We start from the raw sequence: 27,184 nt of genomic DNA on the forward strand, positions 1-27,184 counted from the left end.
ATGGGATCTAACTAACGCCGCGGATATTGTTTTATTTCCTGCAGTGGGGTGAAACGATGGAACAGGTAAGTAAACATATGACATTATCATCATTATGGCTTGTGTTTGGGGGGGGGGGGGGGGGGGGCAGTAGTGGCAGTTCCTCGCAGCTCTGCGAGGAGCTGCAGAAACCTGATCACTACTAGTCGGTTTGACGGGAGGCACCTCATGCAGAAGGGGCGCTCAAAGTCCTGCAATGATTACAGTGATGCTCTTGCGCTAATTTTGTGCTGAGTGGGCGACGTTTGAGAATGGACACGGACAGCAGGACAGCTCATTTGCAATCAAGACATAAGACTTATGTTTATCTGTGGACTTGCAGGCAGTTCCAGGTAGAGCTCCTCGATCCTTCAACAGGTTGACATTGCTCTGTGATGTTTGTTTGTTTGTTTGTTTTTCTTCTGATGGCCTATGTCTGTGTTGCAGCAGGAGCAGGTAGAATGGGATGATGTGAATAAACTGCTGCAGCATCATGGTTTTAAGCCAGTGCATTTTGCTGATCCCTTGGAGAATAAGAGCCTTTCGGGTAAGAAGTCTGTGGTTCCAATTTCGTGGCGAGTAAGTTCTAGTTACATTGATAATGTGTTTGAAGGAAGTAAGTCTTGTTCTTGGATTTAAGTTGTCTGTAATAGCTACATTGTGCAGAATGTTAAAGGTACAATCAACTGCAGTAGCATTTGTGCCTCGGCAAAGTTTAGTTTTGTCACTGTGAAATTCCAATTTGCATTTGGCTTTGAGCGCTTCGACTTGAATCCTCCACGTGTCCTTAGATTTGGTTCTGCTGGACAAGAGGTCGGCCGGTGAGATCAGGGCGACTCTGAGGACGATGCTCGCAGACTCGGAGAGAAGACAGGCCCTCATCCAGGAGCTCATCAAGTCTAACAACCAACTCAAGTGAGTCACACAGAGAAATGTAGATTTTTTAAATTTTTTTTATTATTATCCTCGCAAGAAAAGCGTTATACAAAGTACCAACCGCCTCCTGGACCATCTGTTTCATTGGCACTGCCACCTCATTTATATTATTATTATTATTATTACTATTCTCACAAATAGTGAAAATACAAGAAAACTGCGTCAAAAACAATTAACCATTTATGAATGAATACATTCAGGGAAACCACGGGACACCGCGACAAAGCGGAGGAGAAACCAAACCGCGCTCTGTTCAGAGTTTTGGATTATTCAGATATTTTGTTGTATTCTTTTCTTATGACCACAAATAGCATAATGACCGAACATGGACCACTTGACATCATTTTGTAGATATTTTCAGCGAGACTACAGTGAAAGTTTAGTAGCAGGATAAGATTAATCTAGTTCAACTTCTTTGTGGACTCATCGCCATTTTGGCTATCCAAAGGGCAGAGTAAGGGGTTGGAAATGTAGAAAGTAGCAGTATGTAGCAGACTCCATCATGTCCTCCTGCTGGAATGTATAAAGAAAATTGAGATTGAAGTGGAGGCTGAGGGTCTCTCCCAGTGTACACATGCCTGCGGCGTGTATTACTGTGGGTGTACCTCTTTAATAATGTACATGCAGCGTGTGTCGACCACCTGTCCTCCCGTCATCTAATCTCATCCGCATCAGATGAGCACCATAGAGACACACCCCCAAAGTCCTGTATCGGTAGCTCAGTGCAGGTGTGAAGGGGGAACCAGCTGACTGTTAATACTGCTCGTGTTTCACCACAACTTCTCCGGGCCAAGCGATCATTGAGTCAAAAGAAATGCTGTAGTTATGAGCCTATTGTGTTACATCAGCATTAGGAAATCACATGTTGTATGCTTTTATCAGGCTCAAACATATCTATATTTTAAAACTGCCTAAATATTTACGTTTTCCTTATGTTCAAATGAACCTTTTCTGTGTGTGTGTGTGTGTGTGTGTGTGTGTGTGTGTGTGTGTCTTCAGAGAGGAGGTTCATGAGCACATGAGTCGAGCGGCTCAGCAGTCTCAGAGGGCCACGGAGCTGGAGGCGCTGCTGGACGCAGTGAAGGCCAGAGTCCAGGACCTGGAGGACCGCTGCCTTGGCAAGGCCGCCTGGCAGCACAGCCACACACGGCAGCAATTGCAGCAGGAAAAACAAGAAGCACAGGTGTGTCCGCAGACGCGTGCATGCATACGTTTACAGAAAGGATTAATTATCTTGGCTCATTTATAAATGTGAATAAATGATTAATAATTATCTGTTCAAAGATCATAGCTTTTTTTTTTTTTGCCATTAAAATAGGCTAATATATATAATAGTGAGTATTGTCCATCACCAGCTTCAGTCAGAGCATATCGTCTTCTTTTGTTTCATCTCTCTAGAAACGGTGTCAGGTTCTGGAGCAGAAGCTGTCGAAACAGAGGGAGGAAGCAGCGCTGCTTGAGAGGAAACTTCATTTCACCATCAAAGAAGAAGAGCGGCGATTGGTTCGACAGAGTCAGACCTTCCAGCACATCTGCAGCAAAGTCAGCCAGCAGGACTGCCCAGCAGAGCAGCAGTAAGACCGTGATTGTAGTGAACCATGAATAATAATCTCCTCTTCTGGCTGTAAAATATGAGCACAGTGCGGTTTTAAAGGAAGATGTGGATTCTTATGTTGGTCATTAGGCCGTGGCGGCATGGAGTACGTGAGGCATAGTCATTTGAAAGCTGGACACTTGAAATTAAAAAGTCCCCGTTAACCCTTTTATAGATCACATCCCCGGTCATATTGTGCACCTATCTAACAATATATGCCAAAAAAATTTTATTTGTAAATCAAAATCCAATCATGTTTTGTGTGCCTACACGAGCTTGAACCAACCGTTTTCAACCAATGATATCGTGACATCCGCCCGTCAATCCAAACTTCAACTTTGGTGCGGCACGGAGCCCAGATTCATTAGTTGGCTAGCTACTCCCGACGTTGCGTCCCGCCTGCCTGTCCCGTTCCACCTGGAAACACGTCGTATGAGTGTTTCAAGAAGTCGTACCTCAAGGTCCACTTACTAGCCCTTTCCACGGCTTTCGACTGCATCCTGCGGGTCGTCCTGAGACAGAAAGTGCTCTCTGTGATGAGCCGACTGCTACATTTCTCCTGGTTCTTCTGTCCACAGGGTGCTGGATGTGATCGACTTCTACGAGACTAAAATGACTCAGCTGACGGACGAGCTCAGGTAACACACGCAATCCCAAAGCGTGTCCGAATGTGTTGAAGGGTAACACTTCAAGAAAGTAGCGCCATGAATTAGATGTTCATTTTCACCCCAGATCTGTCAAAGGACAACCGGAAGGATCTCAGTTGGCTCCTCGGACAAGAACCAAGAAGGCGTCCAGCAGTGTCACCCCAGCTTTCAAAACCATTCTCAAGGTAACCTGACAGACGTTTATTCATTGTCCCGATTCCTTTCCCCTAAAGCAGCAGGTAACACTCTTGCTTTCCTTCCCAGGCGTACCAAGATCAGCAAAAGGGAAGCAGCACTCAAATAGAAGAGCTAAAGAGGGAGGTTGAGCGCCTGAAGCAAGAGTTGGAGACGAGGTGCGCCTTCAACCGGCTCGGGGGAAAAAATGCATGCGTCCGCCACATTCAGTTATTCATGCCGGTTGTGTTCCTCTGTGCAGGCCGACGCTCAAAGAAGTGAAGATCTACAAACACAAACTCCGCCGCTTGGAGGCGCTAAACAGACAGAATAACACAAGGTAGGAACACTGTGAATGGGAATACCATGGTCGGTACATTTGAACCACCCACTGGGGTGGTGTTCATGACTTTTGTGAGTGGGAATGTTCTCATAGCTCTTGAGTGTGTTCACCGTTTTTACAAGAGCCACTGAAAGTTCAGAGCCACTGTCCCTAAAGCGACATAATGCAAGAATTGGTATTTGATGCGACCCTACAGTTTTCGGACAGCTTTTGTTGTTTAGACGCAGTTGGCAAACTGCTTTTAAGTGCATTACTGGCATCCTTCTGGGGGCGTCACACAGATGGGCCACGTAGTGTCACTCCCTCGCGGTAATGGCCCCCCCAACCGCCGTATTTGGTCTGTATTGCAGCCCAAGGGACTGAAGGACCAAACTCTGGTGCTTTGGTGTCCAGGTAGCGGTCTAATTAGAAGCACGCCGCTCATGCACAGTACCAACCACCTTTGCAGATTGCCTAAAGAAGACCACAGAACTGAGATCAGTGAGAACATCAGTGACCAGGCCAAGGAAGCCAGTCTATGTGCCCACTATCACCATGTAAGCATGTTGCTTTCTCAGCTGAATATTTCTCATCTGCTTTCCACCGGGGTTCAGTCATTTCCGGTACTTGCTCAACTTAACGTAACTGTTAAGGAGTTTTCTTCTAATTTCTTCTCCTGAACTCCAGCTGTTGAGTGGGATCAGTGCTGTTGTGGCCAACCCCCGCGCACCGTTACGACTGCACAGACAGAGACCCTCCTCTGTCGGTTCGGAGCCGGCTGAGTTTCAGTCCGTCCTCCCCTCGCTGGAGGCCTGGGCCCAGCAGCTCCACCTACTGAAGGTAAAGTCTTCAGTGTCCCAGCCCACCAGGGTAGTTGATGGGGAAATACTAGTCGTAGCAAGTAGCCAGGAAGTAGTTGACACAGCTTAGAGAGATACTTGCTTTACTTTTACCACCTGACTAGAATCCTTGTTTGTTGGTAGGATCTGCAACAGGGTTTAGATAAACTGAGTGCTAGGCTGATGCCCTGGCAGCCGTCTGATGGTGGCCGTAATGCTGCGGACGCAGTGACGGTGGAGGACATGATGTTGCTGGTGGACACCATGCTGGAAAACGCCTCGACTGAGGATGAAAAGGTAGGACACTGCATTACTTTTCTACTACTTGCTCAAGGTAGTGTTTCAATGTATTTTTTTTAATGGCGCAAAATACAATTCATGGTGCATTGATATGTCAAATCATCCCAGACCCAGGACGGGGTAGACTCCAATTGAAGCCTACTTTACGTAAAAGCGCATTTCCTGTGGTGGTCTTCGTCCTGCTAGGTGCTCAGGAGTCCCACCCGCTACACTCTGGGCTCCATGGTATCTCACTTCCAGAAGCTGTTTGACGTGACCTCCCTCAGCGGAGTGTACCCACGTATGAACGAGGTCTACACCAGGCTGGGAGAGACGACCAACACCATGAGGAACCTCCGAGATGTTCTGGAGCTAGGTAACCTTCAGCTGGAATCGAAGCCCCCGTGTGGATTTTGTACAATAGTTAACAAGCAGGACGGAAACGACTCTGATGGACCAAAAACACGTACAGCCTGTTTTGTGGTTTTGTGTCAGACAGCGGGGTTCCTGCTGCTCAGGTGGTGAACAAGGTGGCCCGACTGGTTTCCTCCACTGAACACGCTGCTGGATTCCGAGATCTGCTGGCAGATGCCGACATTGACAGGTTCACACATACCGAAGTCACACACACTGTGCGCATTTATCCGACACCAGCAGTTGAGGGCCAGATGTACTGCAGGGCTACAGGTCACTCTTTTCTCTTTGTTTTCCAGTATCGTCGTCAAAGTGAAGCAGCATGAGGAGTTCTTCCCTGCTTTCCATGCCCTCATCATGGAAATGCTACAGACTCTAGGTAAATAGACTCTATGTTACTTGACCTATTAGCATTTCGGTACAAGATTTTTTTTTTTTTTATCAGGAAGGATCTCTTGAATTTGTTTTAGATATCAAGATGTGCAGTTGAGATGTTACATTGACAGTAAGCTCTGGTTGACAAACTGTAGTGGAGTGGAATGGTTTCTAAAAGACCTGAAACGTGTGTATCATATCTGTGATATATAGAAAACCAGTGGATAATACAGCATCAGCCATGCCCATTTATCGGTCAGGCGTTTTTACCAAGCTGGAAGAACTGGAAGAGAAAATGGCCAAAAGCGCATCGTCTCCACTGGTGGTGTCCTGTTGTGAGCCGTGCACCAGAGCAACTTCACCAGAAGGGGGAATGTTTTTTTGGTTTTTTTTGTAATTGGTGCTGGCTGCAAATGACTTCTGTCTTCTGTTTGACAGCAGTTGTGCTGAAATTGAAAAGTCAAACCTCGCATTTAAAAGCAGTATTTAAGAGTACCCATCCCGTTTTGCCAAGTGTGACCTAATCCCTCTTAGTGTGTCCTTGCTGGGCCAGGGGTCACCTCACGGCCAAGCAGGGGCCCTGGTTTCGAGTGTTTCACTCATCACGCGGCTGAGAGTGCTGAATCAGTACTTTTGTGTGTGTGTGTGTGTGTTTCAGGAGTGAGTCACCTGGACGACATCCTCCCGGCACTGGAGTCTTTAAAACAAACGGCACAATGACTCTATGGATCGAACTCGAGTGCTATGTTTTGTGGAGTTTGATTTTTTTTTTGTTTGTTTGTTTGTTTTTAATAAAAACGTTGGATGATAGAACCTGAGTGTTAAGTAAATGATTCACTGAGAATATCAACATTAATACCGGAGAGCAATGAAATTAAAGCTTTTTATTGGGAATTTAAAAAAAAAACATATCGGACACCAGTCCTTCATCTTTTTCAAAAAGCCTTTATATCTCAACGGAAATAGAACCAGCCAAATCCAACCTTATATCAGCTAGTAGGAATGCTGACCTGAGATCACTTAAAAAAAAAAGTAAAAAAAAAACCTTTTTAATTTGGAGAATATTTTCCCCAAAAGTCTAGACATATTTTGGTATCTTTTGATACCAGCAGATGGCAGTGTGCTGCAGGTTGCGTGTCTTTTTGCGTGTCAATTATTCAAACCAAAAGGAGTTCATTAAGTGCACATTAAATAATTACTAATTGCAATGGTGATTTGTTGGAGAAAAAATGAATATCACATGCTTATGGTGTTTGATGCCAGATACAAATCTCATGTATTAAACCTGTGACAATATACACTATATAAAACACTTGTAATGAAATCCACTTCATTCATCCACTGATGAATATTTTATTTCACATTCACTGACGCGTGACGTCGCCCGCAGCAACGGGGTCGGGCGCCGGCCCCTCACCTGATCCCCGGCAGCTTTGTGTCCCTGTGAGCCGTCAACAGTGCGACGGTACCAGGGCCCTCAAACTGAATTTGATTCTGATTCTGATTCTGATTCTGAAGTAACTAAATGGAATTCAGCCATCATCTGATTACTCACGCCTGCGCTTTTGACCACTGTTGCATGTCAAACCGTCTGCTGCCTATTGGACTAATTTTAGGCAAAAAACATTAAAAGGCGGCACAGGGATTTTAGTGTTTGTATTGTGTTAAATCAAATCAGGACAGCCATTTTTTCACTGTGAGAGCCCAAGGACACTTTGACAGGAGGGGCCTGGATTTGACCCGCCACCCCTCTTGTGTCAAATCGTCAACATTCTGATCTGGATGATAAACCAGATAAGATATCCGCATATGAAGAACAGTTTGGACTTTAAAATAGCTTACCATAACACTGCTGACTTCTGAGGTAACTTATCGAACTCGGGATGCCTGTATTACCTACAATACTTAACATGGCCCAACGCATCGGGCATCCATCCGCTGAAAATGGCAGGGAACATTAATCTACCTCTTTTGTAGTTTGGAGCAACTGGCTGACTCAGGCCGGTGCTATGCCAGACTTGTTCAGTCCTGCTGTTCAAGCACAGCAACCGGCCCAGTTGTTGGTTTTCCCACAACAAACTGTGCACACATGACTCATTAGAAACAAATCAGTAATCTGAGACAATACATTTTCCTTAGTTATTCACATTTACACGCCTCATTCTGCATTGTCTTCCTCAATGCTGTGGCAGGTGGTGTCAGGGCAAAGCTGGTAATGCCATTGCCACCGAGTACCACTTTGGATGGGACAACAACAACAACAACAAAAAAAAGTTAGTGATGCATTATTACCTTCTCATTTTTCCCAAACATAATCATGTTGAAAAGTGTACATCGTTTAAAAAAAAGAAAAGAAATATTCATTAACAGTGTACAACAACAATTACGTTTGTTAAACACTCACACCCACACACACGGATGAAATGGTACGGTCCGCAAGTGTCAGTTTCCTGCACTCGGTTGCTAGGAGGCGGAGAACGCCTGAACGCTAGAAGTAAAACGCAAGGAGAAGCTCTGCCCCACACGTTTAGCATCGTTACCGGTTCTATTTTACTCATTTCTAAACCGAGGGATAATTCGGTGGATATTTCGGTACGGGACGGTACGACAGGGGAAGCATGTCTACATGTCGCTTTGCTCCTTTTAACCGTTGCCCCGCCAACTGTATTTAAGTTGTTGTGTTTCTAATTGTTTACAATGGCCACCGAGTGCACTCAAGAGGCAATTCTGGACTTTCTGAGGGAGAGAGGGGGCAGAGTGAAAAACACGGACTTAATTGGGCAGTTTAAGGCCGTATTCCCGGAGGAGCCAGGGGAGAAGGCGGCCGTCCGTCAGAAGTTTAAAAACTACGTCGACAACATTGCTTTCGTTAAAACCGAGAGTGGCGTAAAGCATGTCTGCCTGAAGAAAAAGTTCCGCGGCTCGGAGAAGGGGCGGCGCGGCTCGACAGAGACGGAAGCCGCGCGCCGTTACCCCGCAGGCTCAGAGCGAGCAGACGGCGGCCGGGTTAGCGGCGGCGGCGGCGGCGACGACGACGACGCAGGGGAGGATCCGGCCCGGCAACTACCTGGCTCGGGTTACGGAAATGACAGCCAGGTGAGAGTTCCGCATAACTTCCCCCCCGCAACCATTTTGCCGGACAAAACAGACGACGAAAGTAAACCTCATGAGTTTGTTTGTGTAGTCGAGGAAGTGGGCAGCAGCTCGGGCAAGATGGGAAACAGAGAGAGCTTTCGACGAGAGAGCAGGGAGTCCAAGAAGGAGCAGGGTGGTGGAAAAGTGCCTGACATACCAGAAATTGCAGTGATTGAAGCTTCGCCTCTCCCTGCGGGGGGATCTGTGTTCATCCTGCCCGGGCCTGCACAAACCGGCGCTGCAGGACAGGTAGGAGGACTCAGTCCCAGAGATGGACAGGTTGAGACTAAGTCTCTGCTGAAGGAAGCAGAGCATATTAACGCGGTGGCCGGGCGCAGAAACTCAAATGGATCCCAGCACAGAGCCGGACAGTCGGAGTCGGATGAAGGGGAGGACGAGGGGCAGTTGGACGCGAGTAGTTTGTCTGGGAGTGAAGGTAACGGCACCCCGAAAGGCAGCCGCAAACACTTCATCGAGGTCATGATGAACAGTTCCCCCCAGGTGAGGCGCAGCATGGTGTTGCGCAGCTCAGTGTACCTGTCCTCCCGGAGTGACAGTGACTCAGCTTCCTTGGTCTCCTGCAACCTGGACGACGACAGCACCTCAGTGACTCTGGACCCGCTGGAACATGAGTGGATGATGTGCGCTTCGGATGGGGAGTGGGGCAGCTTGTACCGCCTCCTCGCCACAGAGCCCAGCCTTGTCCTGAGGAAGGATTTCGTCACCGGCTTCACCTGCCTGCACTGGGCAGCCAAGCACGGCAAGCCCGAGCTGATAGCCCTGATTATCAACTTTGCCAAGCAGCACAATATTCCCATCAGTGTTGATGTCCGGTCCAACACCGGCTACACGCCGCTGCACATAGCTGCCATGCACAACCACATGGAGGTGGTGAAGCTCCTGGTTGGTGCCTACAATGCAGATGTGGAGATCAGAGACTACAGTGGGAGGAAGGCCTGCCAGTACCTCACTGACAACGTGAGTGTGGACATACGGGACATCATAGGAGCATACGAGCGCTCTGACTCGGAGAACGCAGACCGCAGGGACGGAGGCCGCTGGAGGTTCTCCAAGGTTCTCCAGACTAACCTGAAGCCCCTCAGGCTCCTCAGCCCCAACGACTGTGACTCTGTGGATGGGGAGGTTCGACTCAGAGAGAAACCCCTCAGGAGGAAGTCTTCACTCAGCCGGATGAAGCCCAAACTGCAGAAGCTCCGCTGGAGGACGTCGTTCCGTGACAAAGACGAGCTGGAGGGGTCTCTGAAAGGGTCTTTTAAGTCCAGGCCCAAGACACATTTCTTTGGGTGAGATCAATACTGACAGAGGACGGGAAATGGTATACAGGGGTTCAATATTTGTGGGCTTTTGTAGTTTTGTTTCGTTTAATCAGCACTTGAATACAATATCTCAAAACTTCAAACAATCAGCAAAACAGTCATCCTTGATAGAGTGGAAAGATCTCTGAAACTCAATTTGGTCAAGTTGTTCCATTAGACTGGTTTTGGTTAACGTCTTCCCACCAACAACTAGTCTCATATCTCATCAGTTCATATTCATATATGTAATATTTGTACTGTGGAATGGTAGAGATGCCCAGGCAGTTTCAGAACATCGGTGATATCTGTATGCGATAGCTAGATGAGGATAATTGATTAATTTCTTATACTCAACAAATGCCATGAATTAACCCAAACCAACGACATGTTAGGTCATCCCCAAACACTGTCTGACTTCCTGCCTGTGGCTGCTCCAAGCCCATTGGTTCCTACTGGAGGTGTAAATCTTTAAAAACTGTTTTTATTTAAAAAAAAAAAAAAAAAAAACAACAAAAAAACTGGACTCAAACTGGACAAAATAGTGCATTTGTTGGGGACTATTTTCGGCAGCGGATGAATCCACATTTGGTGGACCTAGTGAGTATTTGGGGCAGCACAACGGTGTGTGTGTTTATGGTAATGAAGGAACATGTCCCCCCCCAGTGCGACAGTGTGGCCCACTGGTGTGTTTTTAGTAGTTTCTGGACAACAATGGAGCTCTATGGCACAGAGGAAAAGACTGTGATGCACACACACAATACTATGCTAGTAGATACATTCACTGTTGGTTTGGCTTGGCACGTGGAGTTTGTTGACAATTAAAGAAAATGTTGAATATATCACCGCACATTGCAAATGCACGTATTAAATGCAATGAAGCCCTTTTAGCACCCCACTTGGTTTGTATTAATTCGAGTTTTTCCTCTATTTACTTTTGTTTATGATAGAAGTGCTTTTTCACTGAAGAAACTAGCGCACTGAGAACATTCCGGTGATGTACCGTACGTAAGTCGTGCCCTGGCTCCGCGATTTACCATTTGTTGTGTCACTGCATTTATCAGTTTGAATCAGACGACCCAGATTAGACTGCAGGTCAGCCCGCTTGTCTTTATCCATACACAGCCGACACTAAAGCTTCTTGACCTCGAATCTGTATTCGGGACCGCTGCAGGCAGATTTCTGCATCCATGGTACTACGTTCTGGTCTTGGGTAATTTTACTTTCCATACTTCACAGGGTCAGAATTCGAATTCATGTCGCCAACATGTGAGGGTAAAATAAAGTCAGACAGACCTCCCGTAGAAATACTTAAGCCAACTGGAGAGGGCTAAGTCCAAGAAACAGGATAAATCCTCTGGTTAAGGACCTGCACAGGTTCACGGTTCACTTAACAGGAATGTAAATGATCTCATGTGAATGTAGCAGACTGTGCAGTATTTTGCAAAATTGTTTAATAAATGTGTCACATGAGATGGTGGATTTGAAACCAGACCGGAAAACGACGTCATCAAGCCAGCATAAAAGGGCAGTTTTCAAGCATGGAGACACTTCATCTTAAGTATAGAAAGTCACGACGTTGTGCTTTAGTAAGTCCGCTTGGGGTTATGAAAAGTCATTTAATCCACAACATGCTGCTTCGTGGCAGAACCCACTGCACGAGCTTTGCACGTCAAGCTGTGTTGAGTTTCCTACAATAACTGTGGAGGGTGAGGGGCCATCGCTTTTAGATTTCTGGTTACACTTGATCAAAGGTAACTTTAATAATACTGGTATCGTATATTTCCAGTGACGGCTTTTGTGAGCGCAGACTGGTTTGGCTTTTTTTTTTAAATCTGTCCAGAGGAATCCAAGGCCGTCCCTCTGTTATTACGCTGTTATTAAATTGGGCCCATATATCGGCTGATGTTAGCTTATATATCGGTATTGATATTGTACGTCGGCTGATAACAGTGGATTTCAGGCCACATTGTACATTACGTGAGCCTCCAGAACTCAAATCCTGTATTAATCGGTCTACCATTTGCATTTTAACTTTACAGTTACAGCTATATTGTTTGTTAGTAGTTTAGTTTATGTGCTGTTTAGTATTTTACTGGCTATCCCTGGGTGTTTTAAATCAGTAGATGGGAAGTTTGGAATGGTCAAACTACAACATTTGCACGAGTGTATTTTAATTACAGTAGGACTCTGTGCCTCAGAATTACAATTTTGCAAAAACGACGTTGAGACCTAGCATCTCGTAATTTGGACGGTCAGAGATCTGACCTGCCTCGCAACGCAAAGTGTCGTGGAATTGTGACATTACTTTGCAATACATATTTGTCATCATTCCTAACTTTTCATCTAATTTTCTTTTTCTTTTTTTTTTGGTGGCATTGGGCTTCCATACATGACCTTTCTTTTCAGGGATGGAAGCCCATCATCTCATTTGTATTGTAAGTTGTACATGAACGAATACAGCCTGACATGTTACGTTATGTTTTTTTTTTTTTTGTGGTAACTAAGATTTTCTCTGACTCAATGGCACCTTTTTTAATTTTTTTTTTTTTATTACATCTTTGCACATTTGAACAAAAACAAGCTCTTAGATTTGCATTTGCACATTAGACTCTGTTGCCTGTACTTTTAAAGAGCTCGAACAGTAGTAAATGTTTACTTGGGTTATGGGGGCCATTTTAATGGTGTGAATGTTTTTAATGTTTTTACTCTTGATTTAATAAATAATATTGTACATCATTGCACTTGTATGAAGGACTGTGTCTGATTTGACCCGTGGTAGGTGCCAATGTGAAAATATGAATGAGTTTACCTAAAAATCAGTTGTTTGGGGGGTCTTTGGGGGCTTCCGGTTGTCCTTGTAGCTCAGGTGGGGTCTTCACTGACAATCTAACTCCTTTCCCGATGAGGTTTTGTCAAGCTATTGTTCACTCACAAGCTTTTTCTGAGGCTTTTTACAGTGTCTTCATTAGCGAACCGCGGGATGCAGTTGAAAGCTCCAGGAAAAAAAAAAAGGCTCGTAAGTGAACCTCGAGCTAAGACTGTTTTGTCAAGAATGAACTTTCAGATTTGTCGTTTCTTCATTTCTCAGGATCGCGTCGTTTTACAATGTGAGGGTCAGGCTGTGGTCAACTGACGGCTCCTTTTGAATTTTACTGCTTAAAAAAAAAAAGGGACTGTTAAGCCATTGGAGTGCCATAGGATGAACAGTTTTCACCTTTATTCATCCTCAGTAGAAAATAGTTCCCCATGAAAGTCTGTGGAGTCTCACTTACAGGGGAAATATTCAGATTAGACAACCCTCTCGGAGTGTTATTTACCTAAATAACAGTAGGAAAAAATAAAACTAAATAATGCAAATGAATTTAAAAAAAACAACAAAATGATAAATCTGGTGGCTCGGAATATGTTTATTAGCGATTAACATATTCTCAAGTGTAACACCTTTCTCAATCTGTTGATACAATAAATGTAAGCAGACTGTTCGCAGTGACTATAAATTAATACACACTGGAAAAGGGCATCATTCACAGTGATCACGGTAAACCAATATATAATCAATACATTGGCCATTTGATTGGAATACAGTCTCCGGCTAAAATGCAATACAGTGCATTTTACAAAGCAGAGGTGGCACAGCGATAAAAGACCAGAGGATATTGGAGACACGAACCTAATCTCTTATGTTAATCTCTTTTTTTTTTTATGCTAATAGAAAAAAGTAAGAGAGCGATCTTCAAGCAGCAAAAAAGGCTCAATAATTTCCTAAATCATCTGGTCATAATTGCATCTTTTAACAACCGTCACTCAAACAGGAGGAAATGGTTGCATTTGATGGGGACTATTTTTGGCGGCGGATTAATCCACATTTGGGATTTGTGCTCAGATTGTCGGCGATTACTTGGCACAGCGGGGCCTCCTAAAGGCCCGCTAGCTCACAGCTCTTCTTCCACAGCTCGGCTTGTAGCTCGGAGTCGTAGGAAATGCCGGAGGACTGCCTCTTCACGCCGTTGTACAGGTAACAGCCCCCGACCCCCTCCATCTCAGAGGCGGCCGCAGCGTAGATGGTCACGGATGCTCCCTCTGCTGGGGTCTGACGGAGGAGGACATGCATGGGGAAAACAGAACTGTCAAAAGGACGGGAAAAGACTGCAACTGTAGCCCGTGTCAGTCATTGTATCAAAGCTAATTTCTACATTAACATAAAGTTGGAATTAATGATTATTTGAGGCTTTTGGCTTGAGCACATGCTAATAACAAAAACCTTAATTGCCTAGACTAGCATTTATATGACGTGGCTTTGTTTGGTGGTAAAAAAAAATACTGTCATAACCCTTCAAATCTGAATAATTGGAAACTGTCTTGGCTGCTAAAGGGAGCACAGAGTTGTGAACCTGGAGAAAATGCCCGAATACCTTAATGGAGACATTAAAATTTGCTGCCTTCCTCCAGGAATTATGATTGAATTTGCGCCAAATTCCTTTTAACAGTTTCTACTTACAAGTCACCTCCCAACATTTTTTTTCCCCAAGTCAGATCCAACCCTGTGCAACCATTTGTACAGTTTTCAAAACTTTTTCGAAAAAGTGGTCGCCACTCAGTTAATTGAGAATATGGATTTGGAGAAAAAGGGTTCAGCCTGTGTTAACACAAAGTCGTATTAGTAAAAAATGTACCCTGAACAGTATCTTGGCCACTGGCTTCTTCAGCGCCTGCGCCAGACTCCACAGGTTGTTGTACAGAGCCGTGTCCACCATGCCGGGGTCCACGGCGTTGGCGGTCACCGGGAAGCCGCCGGCTGCCAGCTGCTCCTGCAGGTAGTAGGTGAAGAGGACCAGAGCCAGTTTGCTTTGGGCGTAGGCGCCATGGGAACTGTAGCAGATCCTGGAGACGGGGGGGGGGGGGGGGTGATCAGAGTGTGCAGATTATGTTTTTGCCTTTCATTGAAGTGAGCGCAAATTCCCGATCTGACGAGCCCAAAGCCTGAGCCAGGATTGTCCGTTATGTTTCCGAGCTGTAAACATCGTAGTTTGCACATATAAAACAAACAAACAAACAAACAAAAAAAGGCTCGATAATTTCCTAAATCATGCGGTCATTGCATCTTTTAACAAACGTCGCTCAAACAGGAGGAAATAGTGCATTTGTTGCGGGACTATTTTCAGCGGCGGATTAATCCATATTTGGTGCTACTTGGTGAGCATTTCGGGTAGCAACATGGCTCATGTGGGAGTCACCATCGTTGGTTTTGTTCCCCCCCCGGAATTAACTTTGCGCTGAGTCTCATATCCACATCTGTTTGTCTGCATGTTTGGACCTGATCATTAGCCGAGTGATTATTTATTATTTATTTATTTAGTGATTATAAAAAAAATACAAAAGAAGAACAATGAGCCGTTCTTTTGAACTCTGTGGGTCACAGCCTCCTTAGAGAAATTGTATTATTTTAAACACCTCTGCAGCATCCAAGACAGAAAATAGGATTTCCTGAAGAAGCCGTCTTTTTCATTGGTTGAGCTCGTCATGCTCCACTGTGATTGGCCCCGCCCGTTTCAGAGCGATGAGAACAGTGATGTGACTGGCTGGACGTATCGGTCAGCGACCCCTCTGGTCGATATTCCACGTCACCCGGCCACTTTGCGAGGCGCCCCACATAGTCTGGGAGTCCCAAGATGCCTTGTACTTGCAAAATAGGGGCGCCGGCCGAGTGTGTGTGTGTGTGTGTGTGTGTGAAACCATGATTTCCATTCTTCCTCTCACCTCCTGTTTAGGTCATCCATGTGCATAACTCCCGCGTAGTGTGTGGCAGAGGACATGTTGATGATTCTGGTGCAGCAGCCCTGTCTTCCCGACCTCTTCAGTGTGTCCAGCAGCAGGTTGGTCAGCAGGAAGTGGCCGAGGTAGTTGAGCACGAAGTGGAACTCAAAGCCATCCTCCGTCTGTGTCTCAGGAACCAGCATGGTTCCAGCTGCGGGAGAGAGCGACAGAAGATAGGGGTGCATGCAAAATTGTTTTTAAAAATGGCACACTAACATGACTTTTTTTTATGCATTCACGGGGACAATCGAAGCGGCCTACCGTTGTTGACCAGGACATGGAGCGGGAGGCCTCTGTCTTTGAACGCCTGGGCGAACTGACGCACCGATTTCAGCGAGGTCAGGTCCACGTACACAAACTCAGCTGTGGAACGGGGGGAAGCCATGTTAGCACAGATTCCGGGTTAGACCAGGTTTTGAAAACCAAATTGAGGAAAACTTATATCTAAAATATTCGTAGCCACCAGATTCAGTCAATACTTCTGTGGCTTGTCCTCATGTGGAGCTCTACTCCATTTCTTTCTAAGACGAATACTACAGTACGACAGAATGTACTATAAAAAGTATACTGATCCCCATAGAAAAATCTTATTATTCAAGAAATGCATGCTGATTTGCCAGTGTACGCGGTGCGTCAACAAAGCATATGTGAGAGGAGGCGCTTCTGTCTACATCCTGGACCTGCCAGATACTAGCTAGCATTTAACAATTAGCAACGTCTCACGCTCGGGCATGTTATTGACGACCACCGCTCGTGGCTCTTCTGAACGGACTGTCTCGAGCACCTATTTAAAACAAATGAGTTGAACCAAATACTGTAAACTCTCATAGTCGTAGTTTCAGAATCATTTCATCACGTTGCATATTAATTTATCACGAACCACTCAACATTTCACTTGGAAAGACACGTTTTCATCATGGGGCTATTTAGTCTAGTGCCCCGGAAGTTAGACATCTTTATTCTTTCATTCTAAAGATGAAGATTCTCTTAAAGCTGACCTACAGTATTTTTCATATATATACACACACACACACACACATACATCTATACATATCTATATATATATACACACATATATATACAGTGCTTAACAAATTTATTAGACCACCACCCAGTGTAAGGTGTTTGCCACCGCTGCCCTAAATTAACAGTATTGTTTCTGTAATGGTTAATTCACCAGTATGTGCAAGCCAAGCTCTTTAATCAAAATTATATCTTTAATGCTAAAATATAATTATTGTTATTGTTATCCACGAATTCTCAAATTTACTGTTTTACAAAAAAAGCAGAAAAAAAATAGTAAAGCACATTATTATTTTTTGATTGAGATGCCAAATTACAGTTATTTACTTGTATTCCTGAACAGAACAAAATTTGTTTTGTGGTTGCAAGAATGCAAGCTGTTATCAGGGCCAAAGGAGGTCATACAAAATATTAAGATTTTTGGTTAATATATGTGAATAAGGACTATTTAGTTGTTCCAGTTTGTTATTTGCCTAATAAATGACAATACAACTTTTAGTTTGAAACAAGTTTTTAACAGATTTCTAAAATATGTGTTTTCTCATTTTTATGACAGGTGGTCTAATAAATTTGTTAAGCACTGTATATATACACACATATACATATATATATATATACATACACATATATATACATATCTATATATATACACACATACATATATACACACATATACATACATACACAAATATATATACACATACATACACATAAAAATATATATACATACATATACACACATATATACATACGTGTATGAGTGTTTTGTTGCTCATACTCAAAATACATCAAACTTTTATTGGGTAAGGGTAAATTTAAAGTAAAACAAAATAAATACGTCTAAAGGAGCATTGTTACATTGTGGTATTGCCAACTAACTCAGTAGTGTCAGCAACACAGCAATATTTAGCTAAAGTTTGCTTTATTTAAATTCGCGAACATTAGCCGCCATAAGCTACCAGTCATACGACAAAGGCTGTTACTTCTTAAAAAGTTCTCCACCACTGCCTGTTACTATTTATTTGCCCCTTTTTATATATATATATATATATATATATATATATTTTTTTTTTTTTTTTTTTTTTTTTTTCATTAATTAGGTCTTGGTGTATTCCACCCTGATGGGCTATTCTACCAACAATAATGTGATACATGATGAATTGAAAGTAAATCCGGATCCAGATGTATATAGATATGATAGTGGCTGTCCAATGAGGGCATTTGTTATTTCCCCCCCCCCCAAACAGACAGACAGATGATTACCTTTACCCTTGCTGCCCTCTTCATGAATCTTCTGGACGGCTGCTGTGCCCTCTTCTTTCTCGTTCCCAGCTGGACATGATGGAGATCAGAGAGGCTTGGTGGGCAGATGTCCAGCAGATATCACCTTTGACTCAATCCAACTGCCTACACTGACTCAATAAGACTGTTTAGAGCAGAGCTAATTGTTCATGTATCCTGAAAAGTCTTACCTGTCATATATATATATAAAACATAAATCGATCTAAGCTTTATTTCATTTTGACTACTGGACAAAACACTGCATGAACTCAAATGACAGGACACGTAATCACAAAGCACCATAACATTCCTTAGGGGATAGTTCCTGTTGTTGATTGATACGCAAGTCATTTCAGACAGTTCGATGGAATTCAGTCTGATGGGAGGGGGTAAGGCGCAGAAACTATAACTGGATTTTACACAATTATGGCGCACAACCAGTGTCTTCTAACAACATTTGCGTAATTTATTTAGGGTAAAACATTAAGATGAGGGGGGAAAATTGGAACTGGACTGAACTACATAACCTGGCTGAAAGGCATATGATTGGACAGTAGCCTACCTATGACAACATGCATGCCGAGGCTTGCCAGGTGTCTCGCTGTCTCAAAACCCATTCCTCTGGTACCCCCAGTCACAATGGCAACCCTTCCATTTTGCTTGGGTAAGACTGTGTAGGAGGAGAGAGGGGACCACGTGAGAACATTAGGCAATCCTTCATTTCCATTTCTTTGGGAATCGGTAGCAATATAATTTGAATTTTTTTTTTTCTGCGTAAATAACAGGTGGAGTTAAAATGTGGTTAAATCATGTTTAGACATCAACCAGTCAGGCAAATGTTGAAAACAAAATCTTTACTTTCATAGAGTTCTTTTACATCATAGTATATATATATATATATACTGTATATATATATATATATATATATACTATATATATATATATATATATATATATATGTGCGGTGTTCTGCAGAGCAAGACATTTTTAAAAATCGTACGTGGTTAATGCCGCAATTTCCATATACAGTAGGTATTTACAACGTACATCCCAAATAAAACTAAACAAGTTGAACCATAGGACCTGAAAAAAAGTGCAAAAAGACACAACAGGGCTTATAACATACCAAGTAGATGTTTGTAGGAGACATCACACAGTATTACTATTCTGTAATCGCTAGAATTCATTCAGCTTTTGACAGGAAAAACTACGATGATGAGGGGGAAAATGCGATGTCAACTATAGCAGTTTAATCATTTTCACTCATTTGTGCAATAGCTAAATAAATTTTTTTTTAAAAAGTCATTGTATACTTGACCTATAAGTTTTAATACACATTCCACCTTGAAGATTGATTTCAATCTAATCCTTACAGAGCTGGAGTCAGGATGTGGTGAGCCTAGCTTAGCATTAAGACTGGAAGCAGAGGAAAACAGCTAGCCTGGCTCTGCACATGGTTAAAAAAAAACAAAAACGAACAGCACTTCTAATCAACAAAAAGTGCCTTATTTCTTTAACCCATACATGAACTGCAATGTAACAAGCCCGAGAGTCTACAGCCATGCTACCCCTGTGAGGCTGTGCGTGCGCATAGCGGTGATTTGAGCTCAATGCTAGCATCAGTATGCTCACATGCTCGCAATGACGATACTAAAATGCAGATGTTAGCAGGTATATAATGTTGGACGTTGCTTGCATCGCTAAAGTCGTTAGCGTTCGTTCCTATGGGCGCCATAAATGTACGTACCAAACTGCAATGACAATGACAATCCATCCAATACTTGTTGAGACATTTCACAAAAAACCAAAATGTCATTCCCTTGAAAAATTGAACAAATGGGAGTTCACTAGTGATTTCCAGCTGGCCTGGCCAGGGTCGGGTCAACCACGACCGTTTATCTAATACGAGGCGGGTGTGATATGAAGGCTGACAGAGCAGCGCCATTGATGCATGTCTGAAAACAACCAAGATGGCTACCGCTGATGTGGAACGTTCCGTTGAATCCGCCGTCGCGTCAGTACTAAAAAAACTGGACGCTACGTTTTCTCTATTTTTCTCTTCTCCATCACAACACTTTTCCGTCGCTCAGCGCTTCATTGTGCGCTTTGTTGCTCTGATTGGCTGTAGGTCTATCCAATTGCATCCAGATGCCCGTTCGTAACGCCCCTTGGAAATTGAAAATGAACGGAGAGGTTCCAGACTAATTCGCATTCGATGCCAGGCTAGACAATTCTTTTAAAATTACTCAGCAAGACACCATAGGCCAAACTCTTTTCAAACAGATCATACATCAAAGGATATTATAAAAAGGTCCATTACATTTTCATACTACTGATGGATACAGCTTGATTATATTTTTTAATGCTTCAACACGTCTGGCATGTAGGCCCACAGTAGTCAGGGAATAAAGTCATCAAAATTCTTTGACTTGTCATTCAAGTGGCTGACTCAGACTACAGTTTCCTTCCCAAACACTGTCCAAGTCATCCTCGCAGGGTTCAGGCTCATAGTAGCTTCGCGAGTTCTCATACAAGAAGACTTGCTTATCAACTAAAGCTGGAGCTATACGGTTCCTTTTTCCACACAGAACAGTCCCAGAGGAGCTGAACAGCCTGTGACAAGGCACACTCATGGCAGGAACACACCAGTACTTCTGGAGCACCTTGGGTAGGGTGGGGAACAAGGGTGCATGACTTGACCACCACAGTAAAGGGTCTTCATCCAGACCTAGGACTCTTTGTGATTTGTAATTGCTCAGTTCCTCTACCACCTGTGCATGCAGCTCCTCCTGGCTCTGGTCCGCATCAGACGGGCAAAATATGGCAGCCAAAGGATTGTTTTGGGTTACGCTGCTCGCTGCAGATTCCCTTAGAGGTGTCTGCTTTTTGCTAGGCGGCTCGTCAGATACCAAGGAGAAATCGTCTACAGACGGTCGCTCTACAATCTGCTTCTCAAGGATTGCTTTTGCCTCGTCAATGATAATATTCTCAACTTTGGAGCGTTCTTGAGTGGACAGGAAAGGCAACTTCTTGTACCGAGGATCCAGGAAGGTAGCAAGGTTGAGGAATGTTGAAATTTCTTGCGATAGCTGTGAATTCTGTGAATAGGTGCTTGATAGGACTTTTGAGATGACCTCTTTGGTCATGCTGATCTCTTTGAGGTCCCCTTCCTTGACCTTGAGGGTGGTATTCAACAGCATATGAAGCACAGGCCTAACCATGCTGATGGTTGGGTACCTGCAAGAAGTTATCATGTTTGCCACAACTTTAAAAGGCTGGAGGACTTCAATCAAGCCCTCCAACAAGGCCCAGTCAGGGCCATCGAAGTTGAAATGATGGCCGCTGGAACTCTCTATAAGTGTTGCAGTTATAGCAACCTGTTGCCCTTTCAGTCTTTGTAACATTGCCAATGTGGCCAACCAAGACCTACCCCTGTCTGTGATAAGTGCACACTGAGCAAGGCCATGCTGCTTCTGTTTTTCCTTCAGCAGATAAATCGGCGGTTCTCTGAAATGATCAACAAGTTTGCGGCAGCATCCCAGAAAGCCGTCAACTCGTGGCAGCTGGAAGGCTTCGTCCATTGCACGGTTGACAGTATGTCCAAGGCAAGGCATTTCCACTGATAGTTCCAAGAGCGAGCATGCTTTGACAATGTCCACTGAACCATTTGTGGTGGCACCGCTGACTTTATGAGTTATCCCCCACTCAACAAACGCTTCATACATTGCTCTGGTGATGTTCTCGGCTGTGTTGTCCTCTTGTACTTCGAAAGTTTTAAGGCACTTGTTGGTGACAGAGAAGCCAGTTGAAGTGTTGTAATTGACTGAATGCATAGAGAGTGAAATGTATGTTCTATTCTGGGTTTGGCTTTGCCAAAGGTCGGTAGTAACGCCACAGTTCAAAACCCCTGCAAGCTCACTAAAGACCATGTCCCGGGTATGGCAATACATCTGAGGAAGCATTTTAACTGCCAGGTCCCTTTTGCTCGGCGGAGAGTACCCAGGATCAACGGTACTCATTAAGGTCTTGAAAGTAGGCTCTTCAACTACAGATACAGGGTACAACCCCTCGCAGATGAAGTTGATGACAGCAACAGTCAGATCATTGTGTCGTCTGTTTTCATAGTCTAAGCTCTGCCTTGAGTTCGTGTCCTGGGATTGCTGCTGAACATGTAGACCCGAAGGCTCCGTCTTTATCCTAGAGAACGCTGTGGCGAATGCCTCTCGCATCTGATCTGTGTTGCTCTTCACAAACTCACTAAACTCTACCGGGTGGTTTTTTTCAAGGTGGTACGACAGATTGGAGGTGTTTCCAGAATAAGCTATTTGACTCATACATACGCGACAGTATATCCGTTTCCAGTGCAATATGCAGCCATCTGCATCTGTGTCAAAGCCAAAGTATTTCCAAACTTTGCTTTTGGCCCGCGGGTGTGCGACCAGATTGAGGCCAGAGCATGAAGGTCCTGAACTTTTACCCTCCATTGGTTCCTTCGGTAAGCAATCCACTTGCCTTCACTTATTGAGTACCTAACAAGAATGGTGAAATAAACATTTGAGGACGATGATACAAACATTATAGCCATTTGTGAAGCTCCACTGAGATGGGATTGTGCAATGTTTCAGCTGTGTTGTGTCTAGGCACAATCTTTAATAGTTTTAGCCATTAAAATCGTAACGGTTACAACATGTTATCTTAACTCTTAAGCCACGGGCTCAGTTCAGTTCAATTTTATTCAATTGTATTTATATGGCGCCAAATCACAACAGAAGTCATCTCAGGGCACTTTTCATTTTCAACACAGTGAACAGTGAACATTGCGATATGAAGCATTAGACAGATTTGTGTCCACAATTTACCTGATTTCCTAAACCAGTTATTTGATAAACAATGTGAAAATGGAGGAGGATATAAAAGAACACCTGAACTATTTGCTGTATAGTCTGATTCAGCTTTGACCAACTCCACTTCTTTGTGCACTCAGGGTTTTACAATGCAGTGGAGGATTATAACAGACATAAATCTTAATTTTCTTATTTTGGATAAGTGGTTTAAACTTAAAATTGGCTTAAACTCCTGACTGAAAATTGTAAACATTGTCCATGAACAACAACACTTACGTCCAGGCTGCAAAACTGGAATTTCCTTTTCATGGATCACAAGCCAGTCAGGCTTTATCTTTTTGTCACGGCGTGGAATATCCCGTGTGAATAACAAGAATTTAGGAAATTCCATTACTGCCTGTTAAACAGAGATTATGAGATTATACGAGTTGGTGTCTGGCGACACAATCACCTCTTTGTCTTAAAGTGTAACCCATTAATGATTTCTCAGTCTACCATCACATGCTTTTACAGAAAATTTCCTTTTGGCTTGTGGCGTTAAATCTCAATTAAAGTGAGTGCACATTAAGAGCCTTAAAGTGAGATAGTTGTTATTTGCGCGCAGTTATTCCGGTTATGCGTTGCTTCATTGTTTACAGTGTAAAAAGGTCCACTTAACCACCTTTTTCCACAGCTTTTAATCACATCTCATGGTTCCCAGCAGATGACCTGAAAAAGGAGTTACGATGATTTTATCAAACTTACTCCTACTCATACCTCCAAGGTCAAGAGTGAAGTTTGATGGCGAAATTGTCAGACTTACCTGACTTTTTTTTATTTATTTTTAAATTTATTTTTTTTAAAGGCACGTTGTCCTACAATTAGGCAGGAAAATTGACTAATTTGACTATTTGGAAGGAGTCAAACACTGCATTTCTGCTGGTCTTCTGAATAGCAAAGTCTAGGGAGAGTATTTCCCTCCTGTAGTCAATCTAAAGGTTATTCAAGTTCTAGTGTCAAAAAGAGTATTGAGATATTGCCTGGATTGATTTCAGCACTCATAAACCTACAAATAAATCAGGGTCAAATAATGTCACATATACATACATATATGTATATATATATATATACACACACACATACATATACATATATATATATACACACACACACATACATACATATATATATATATACATATATATATACAATTATATATTGATGAACGAAAATATCCTTATTGATATTGTGGTAGCATTTTCAACCATATCACCTTACCAAGGCAACTAAGGCTTCAACAAATAATTTTACACATTGATCAACCATGATAAATGTAACTGATTTTTTATGCTAAGATCTAGTTGAACTGTCAAGTGGGGACATGTAGCCTACAGGGGACAGGCTTCGAGTTGTAGTACACATGCTGTTAAATCATAAAGGTAAGGGAACTATTACCAGTCAGTTCATTTGACAAAAAAAAACACACCATTATTCTAGGTAGATACAATATTAGACACACGGTCTCAATGATACATTGGCTATTCTGAAATTCTGTCTAACAGCAAATGTTTCAATGTTCATATGGACACCTCACTACTGTTTTAAGACAAACGTGAAAAAACTTTACCTTTACTCCTTTAACTGTCACCGTAGATGGCTAAATAGGGCAGTGACAGGTTGTGCACTCATATAGTCACTGTCACCAAACTCCGTTAAGAATATCCCCAATTGACCGTTGCCTTGACTGTTCACAACCGTAACCCCCGTTGGAGAATCTGGCTTTGTCTCTTTCAGTAGTTAGCTCGCTTAGCTAGTTAATTCCGCACGCATCAGATCCCTCTGGCAGCATTTCTTTCCACAACAGTTGCATTTTTCAGAATTGGTTCACAAGGTTAGCTCCCTATTTTGTTTTGGGGGTTTTGTTGTTGGAAGATTATAATGAGCTTTACATGCTTTGCGAATCATAAGTATGCCGAACTGACCAGAACACACCGTCATTAAAAGTCTTTACTCAGGTTCCATCCCCTATGTTCATTCGTCAATAAATAAGGTAATAATTTTGTAAACTGTCATATTCCTAACGGGGTTCGGCATGCAAACGACACGTATTGTTGACACCGGGAAATTTTAACTTGGAAGAATACAGATTAGCAGACAGTAACAGACATTTGGGAAACATAAATTGACCTGACCTGGTAGCGTAAAAGAGCTGTTGAACATCTGATAAAGAAGGACTTTAATTCCGCATAAATACAGCCTGGCAAGAGGCACCAACACTGACAGCAGCCACATCCCTCTGTTTTCCGACCGAATAGCTTCCGAGTCCAACTGTGCTTCACGTTAATAAGTCCGGGGTCGGAGCTAGCCTGGTATTTATCTGCCCGTGGTTCCGCCCCTGGTCAAAATTGCGTCACAAGATGCCAAAAATGGTGCCGATTAATTTGGCTTATCTTTTTATTTCTTACTACATTTTATGAATGTATTGTATTTCATTGTAGGCTAAAGCTGTGTGTGTCGCTCCTAATAATTGATGTAAACCGCATAAAAAACACACACATTTTAATTTGCACAAGGGAAATTACAATATTTAAAACATTATTATACTATGCAATCTCAGCAGGAGGGCCCACACAGTTAAGCTGCCTTTAGATGATAAGACATTTGGACAGACTGACACCACGGCAGACACTTGCAGAGGGCAAAGCGCAGCGCAGGTATACGCCATCAAATAGCGCTGAGTTTAGAAGTTTAGCATTGGATTTAGCAAAGTAATGTTGTGAATTCCTTCTTCATTCCCCAGATGTAGACGATGATTCGATGATGGAAGGAAACTCCGCTGATACTGACTTTTTACATAATATTCTTTATTTGCATCAAAGATCAGGATCAACAGGCATGCGCATCTTAGCCTGTACAGCACCCGTAGCCGAATCAGTACTGCTGCCTCGAACCCTGTTCAAGCTCGTCTTTTATACCTTTAGACATACATGGGGTCCTACTATAACACATGAGTCTGTAACTTCCGTTTCCCATCTAAGGGTCAGGAAAACAGACCTCTCAGAATGACCTTTCACATCCCTGACCTTAACCTCTATCTCGTGACTATCATATTCCAAGGAAGTCCATGTCAAGACTAACTAGACTAACTAGTAATTAATCTTATTTATATGGGGCCCCAACATCTGCTAGCTGTCTTCCTGGAACACTGCATAGTAGCAACTTTGTGTTGCATACCATTTTATGAAAAGACTACTTTTACAATTAGTATCAAATAATACACATCAGTCTGTAAACTATGTGCCTGTTCACAAACCTGGTGGCCTCACGTGACTGCCGACAATTCGCCACGCATTACTTTTCCTGGCAATGCCGTGGTATGTTTTTTCATGTTAATGTTAAGTTTGGGGAATTCTGGAACACAGAGTATGAGCTTTCCCTTCCGTCACTCTCTGCCTCCCCGGCTTGTGTGTGTCGCTTCTGGCTACATCGCATACAGCTGTTATCGCATTGGTTGCACTTTGAAAGGTCAAATTTGAAGTAATTAGAACTTTGAGCGCAGCACTCACGAGAAATTTCAAGCCGTGTGCGCCACGCCAAGGGTAGCGCTTCCCCACCGCTCCCCTCATGTGTGGGGCCCTTAAGGGTCAAGTCAGGTGTGGCTGAAACAACCGCAACTGAGCCTTTGGATGTCGCCGCGGCTTGCTCTAGCTTAGGTGAAACAGAGGAACTTCAGCCAACCCAAAACACCACCATTATCCTGCCTGTCCTGAGATGGTAAATGGTCTTCACTCATTTCAACCTTAACGGTTCCGAAAAGCGCTTTTACAGATCAGGTCACATTTATCCATTGGTGGTCTCCATGGGGAGCAACTAATTAGGGTTAATTAGCCGGGGGTCGAACCCCCAACCCGCTCTACCCTACCAAAATCCCCCAAATTCCCAGAAAACAGACCATCGCAGACATGGGCAGATGACAAAATTATATTGCACAGACCCCCGCAGCTCCGCTCACATGGGAAGCATAATGCATGCTTTGATCAGCGGTGCGATACACTCAATATAATTCATTTCTATTCATAGTTTATATCTTGCTGGATTTATTATGGCAGCGGTGATCATAAAAGCCGTGACTTAGCTCATGCAGCTTACGTCATTTACTACAAACTTTGAAAACCTCACATTAATTAAACCAAG

At 43.4% G+C, this 27,184-nt stretch overlaps 4 protein-coding genes across 4 annotated transcripts; 2 read left to right on the forward strand and 2 right to left on the reverse strand.

Annotated features, from left to right (window-relative positions):
* The first annotated feature begins 290 nt into the window (after window positions 1–290).
* On the forward strand, window positions 291–6,396 carry cep70 (centrosomal protein 70). The gene is made up of 16 exons (XM_070930804.1): window positions 291–371; window positions 466–565; window positions 810–933; window positions 1,954–2,137; window positions 2,353–2,528; window positions 3,127–3,186; window positions 3,281–3,380; window positions 3,460–3,548; window positions 3,632–3,709; window positions 4,161–4,248; window positions 4,379–4,531; window positions 4,675–4,827; window positions 5,017–5,185; window positions 5,305–5,413; window positions 5,523–5,602; window positions 6,257–6,396. Exons 1-16 carry the CDS (start codon window positions 291–293, stop codon window positions 6,316–6,318), a joined length of 1,806 nt encoding a protein of 601 aa, XP_070786905.1. The 3' UTR covers window positions 6,319–6,396.
* A 1,899-nt stretch (window positions 6,397–8,295) lies between these two features.
* LOC139306891 (ankyrin repeat domain-containing protein SOWAHC-like) lies at window positions 8,296–10,041 on the forward strand. The gene has a single exon (XM_070930854.1). It carries the CDS (start codon window positions 8,296–8,298, stop codon window positions 10,039–10,041), a length of 1,746 nt encoding a protein of 581 aa, XP_070786955.1.
* A 3,397-nt stretch (window positions 10,042–13,438) lies between these two features.
* dhrsx (dehydrogenase/reductase (SDR family) X-linked) lies at window positions 13,439–25,282 on the reverse strand. Its single transcript, XM_070930790.1, has 7 exons — window positions 25,183–25,282; window positions 18,730–18,837; window positions 18,150–18,218; window positions 16,125–16,226; window positions 15,807–16,014; window positions 14,723–14,930; window positions 13,439–14,139 (listed from the first exon to the last, which is right to left on the reverse strand). The coding sequence occupies exons 1-7, from the start codon at window positions 25,280–25,282 to the stop codon at window positions 13,966–13,968; spliced, it is 969 nt and encodes a 322-aa protein (XP_070786891.1). The 3' UTR covers window positions 13,439–13,965.
* LOC139306933 (E3 SUMO-protein ligase ZBED1-like) lies at window positions 20,600–22,651 on the reverse strand. The gene has a single exon (XM_070930897.1). It carries the CDS (start codon window positions 22,649–22,651, stop codon window positions 20,600–20,602), a length of 2,052 nt encoding a protein of 683 aa, XP_070786998.1.
* Window positions 25,283–27,184: the final 1,902 nt, after the last annotated feature.

This window comes from Enoplosus armatus, chromosome 24 (assembly GCF_043641665.1).
Source record: "Enoplosus armatus isolate fEnoArm2 chromosome 24, fEnoArm2.hap1, whole genome shotgun sequence".
NCBI lineage: Eukaryota > Metazoa > Chordata > Actinopteri > Centrarchiformes > Enoplosidae > Enoplosus > Enoplosus armatus.

Bases quoted from the DNA above. Each gene is read 5' to 3' on its own strand.
- dhrsx (XM_070930790.1), bottom strand. From the start codon at position 25,282: ATGTGGCTGCTGTCAGTGTTGGTGCCTCTTGCCAGGCTGTATTTATGC. The intron at 18,219-18,729 runs GTAGGCTACTGT...CATCATGTCCAG, and splicing joins CGGCATGCATGTTGTCATAG to CTGGGAACGAGAAAGAAGAG. The intron at 16,227-18,149 runs GTAATCATCTGT...CCCGTTCCACAG, and splicing joins AGAGGGCAGCAAGGGTAAAG to CTGAGTTTGTGTACGTGGAC.
- LOC139306933 (XM_070930897.1), bottom strand. From the start codon at position 22,651: ATGGAGGGTAAAAGTTCAGGACCTTCATGCTCTGGCCTCAATCTGGTC.
- cep70 (XM_070930804.1), top strand. From the start codon at position 291: ATGGACACGGACAGCAGGACAGCTCATTTGCAATCAAGACATAAGACT. The intron at 2,138-2,352 runs GTGTGTCCGCAG...TCATCTCTCTAG, and splicing joins AGGAAAAACAAGAAGCACAG to AAACGGTGTCAGGTTCTGGA. The intron at 5,603-6,256 runs GTAAATAGACTC...TGTGTGTTTCAG, and splicing joins GGAAATGCTACAGACTCTAG to GAGTGAGTCACCTGGACGAC.
- LOC139306891 (XM_070930854.1), top strand. From the start codon at position 8,296: ATGGCCACCGAGTGCACTCAAGAGGCAATTCTGGACTTTCTGAGGGAG.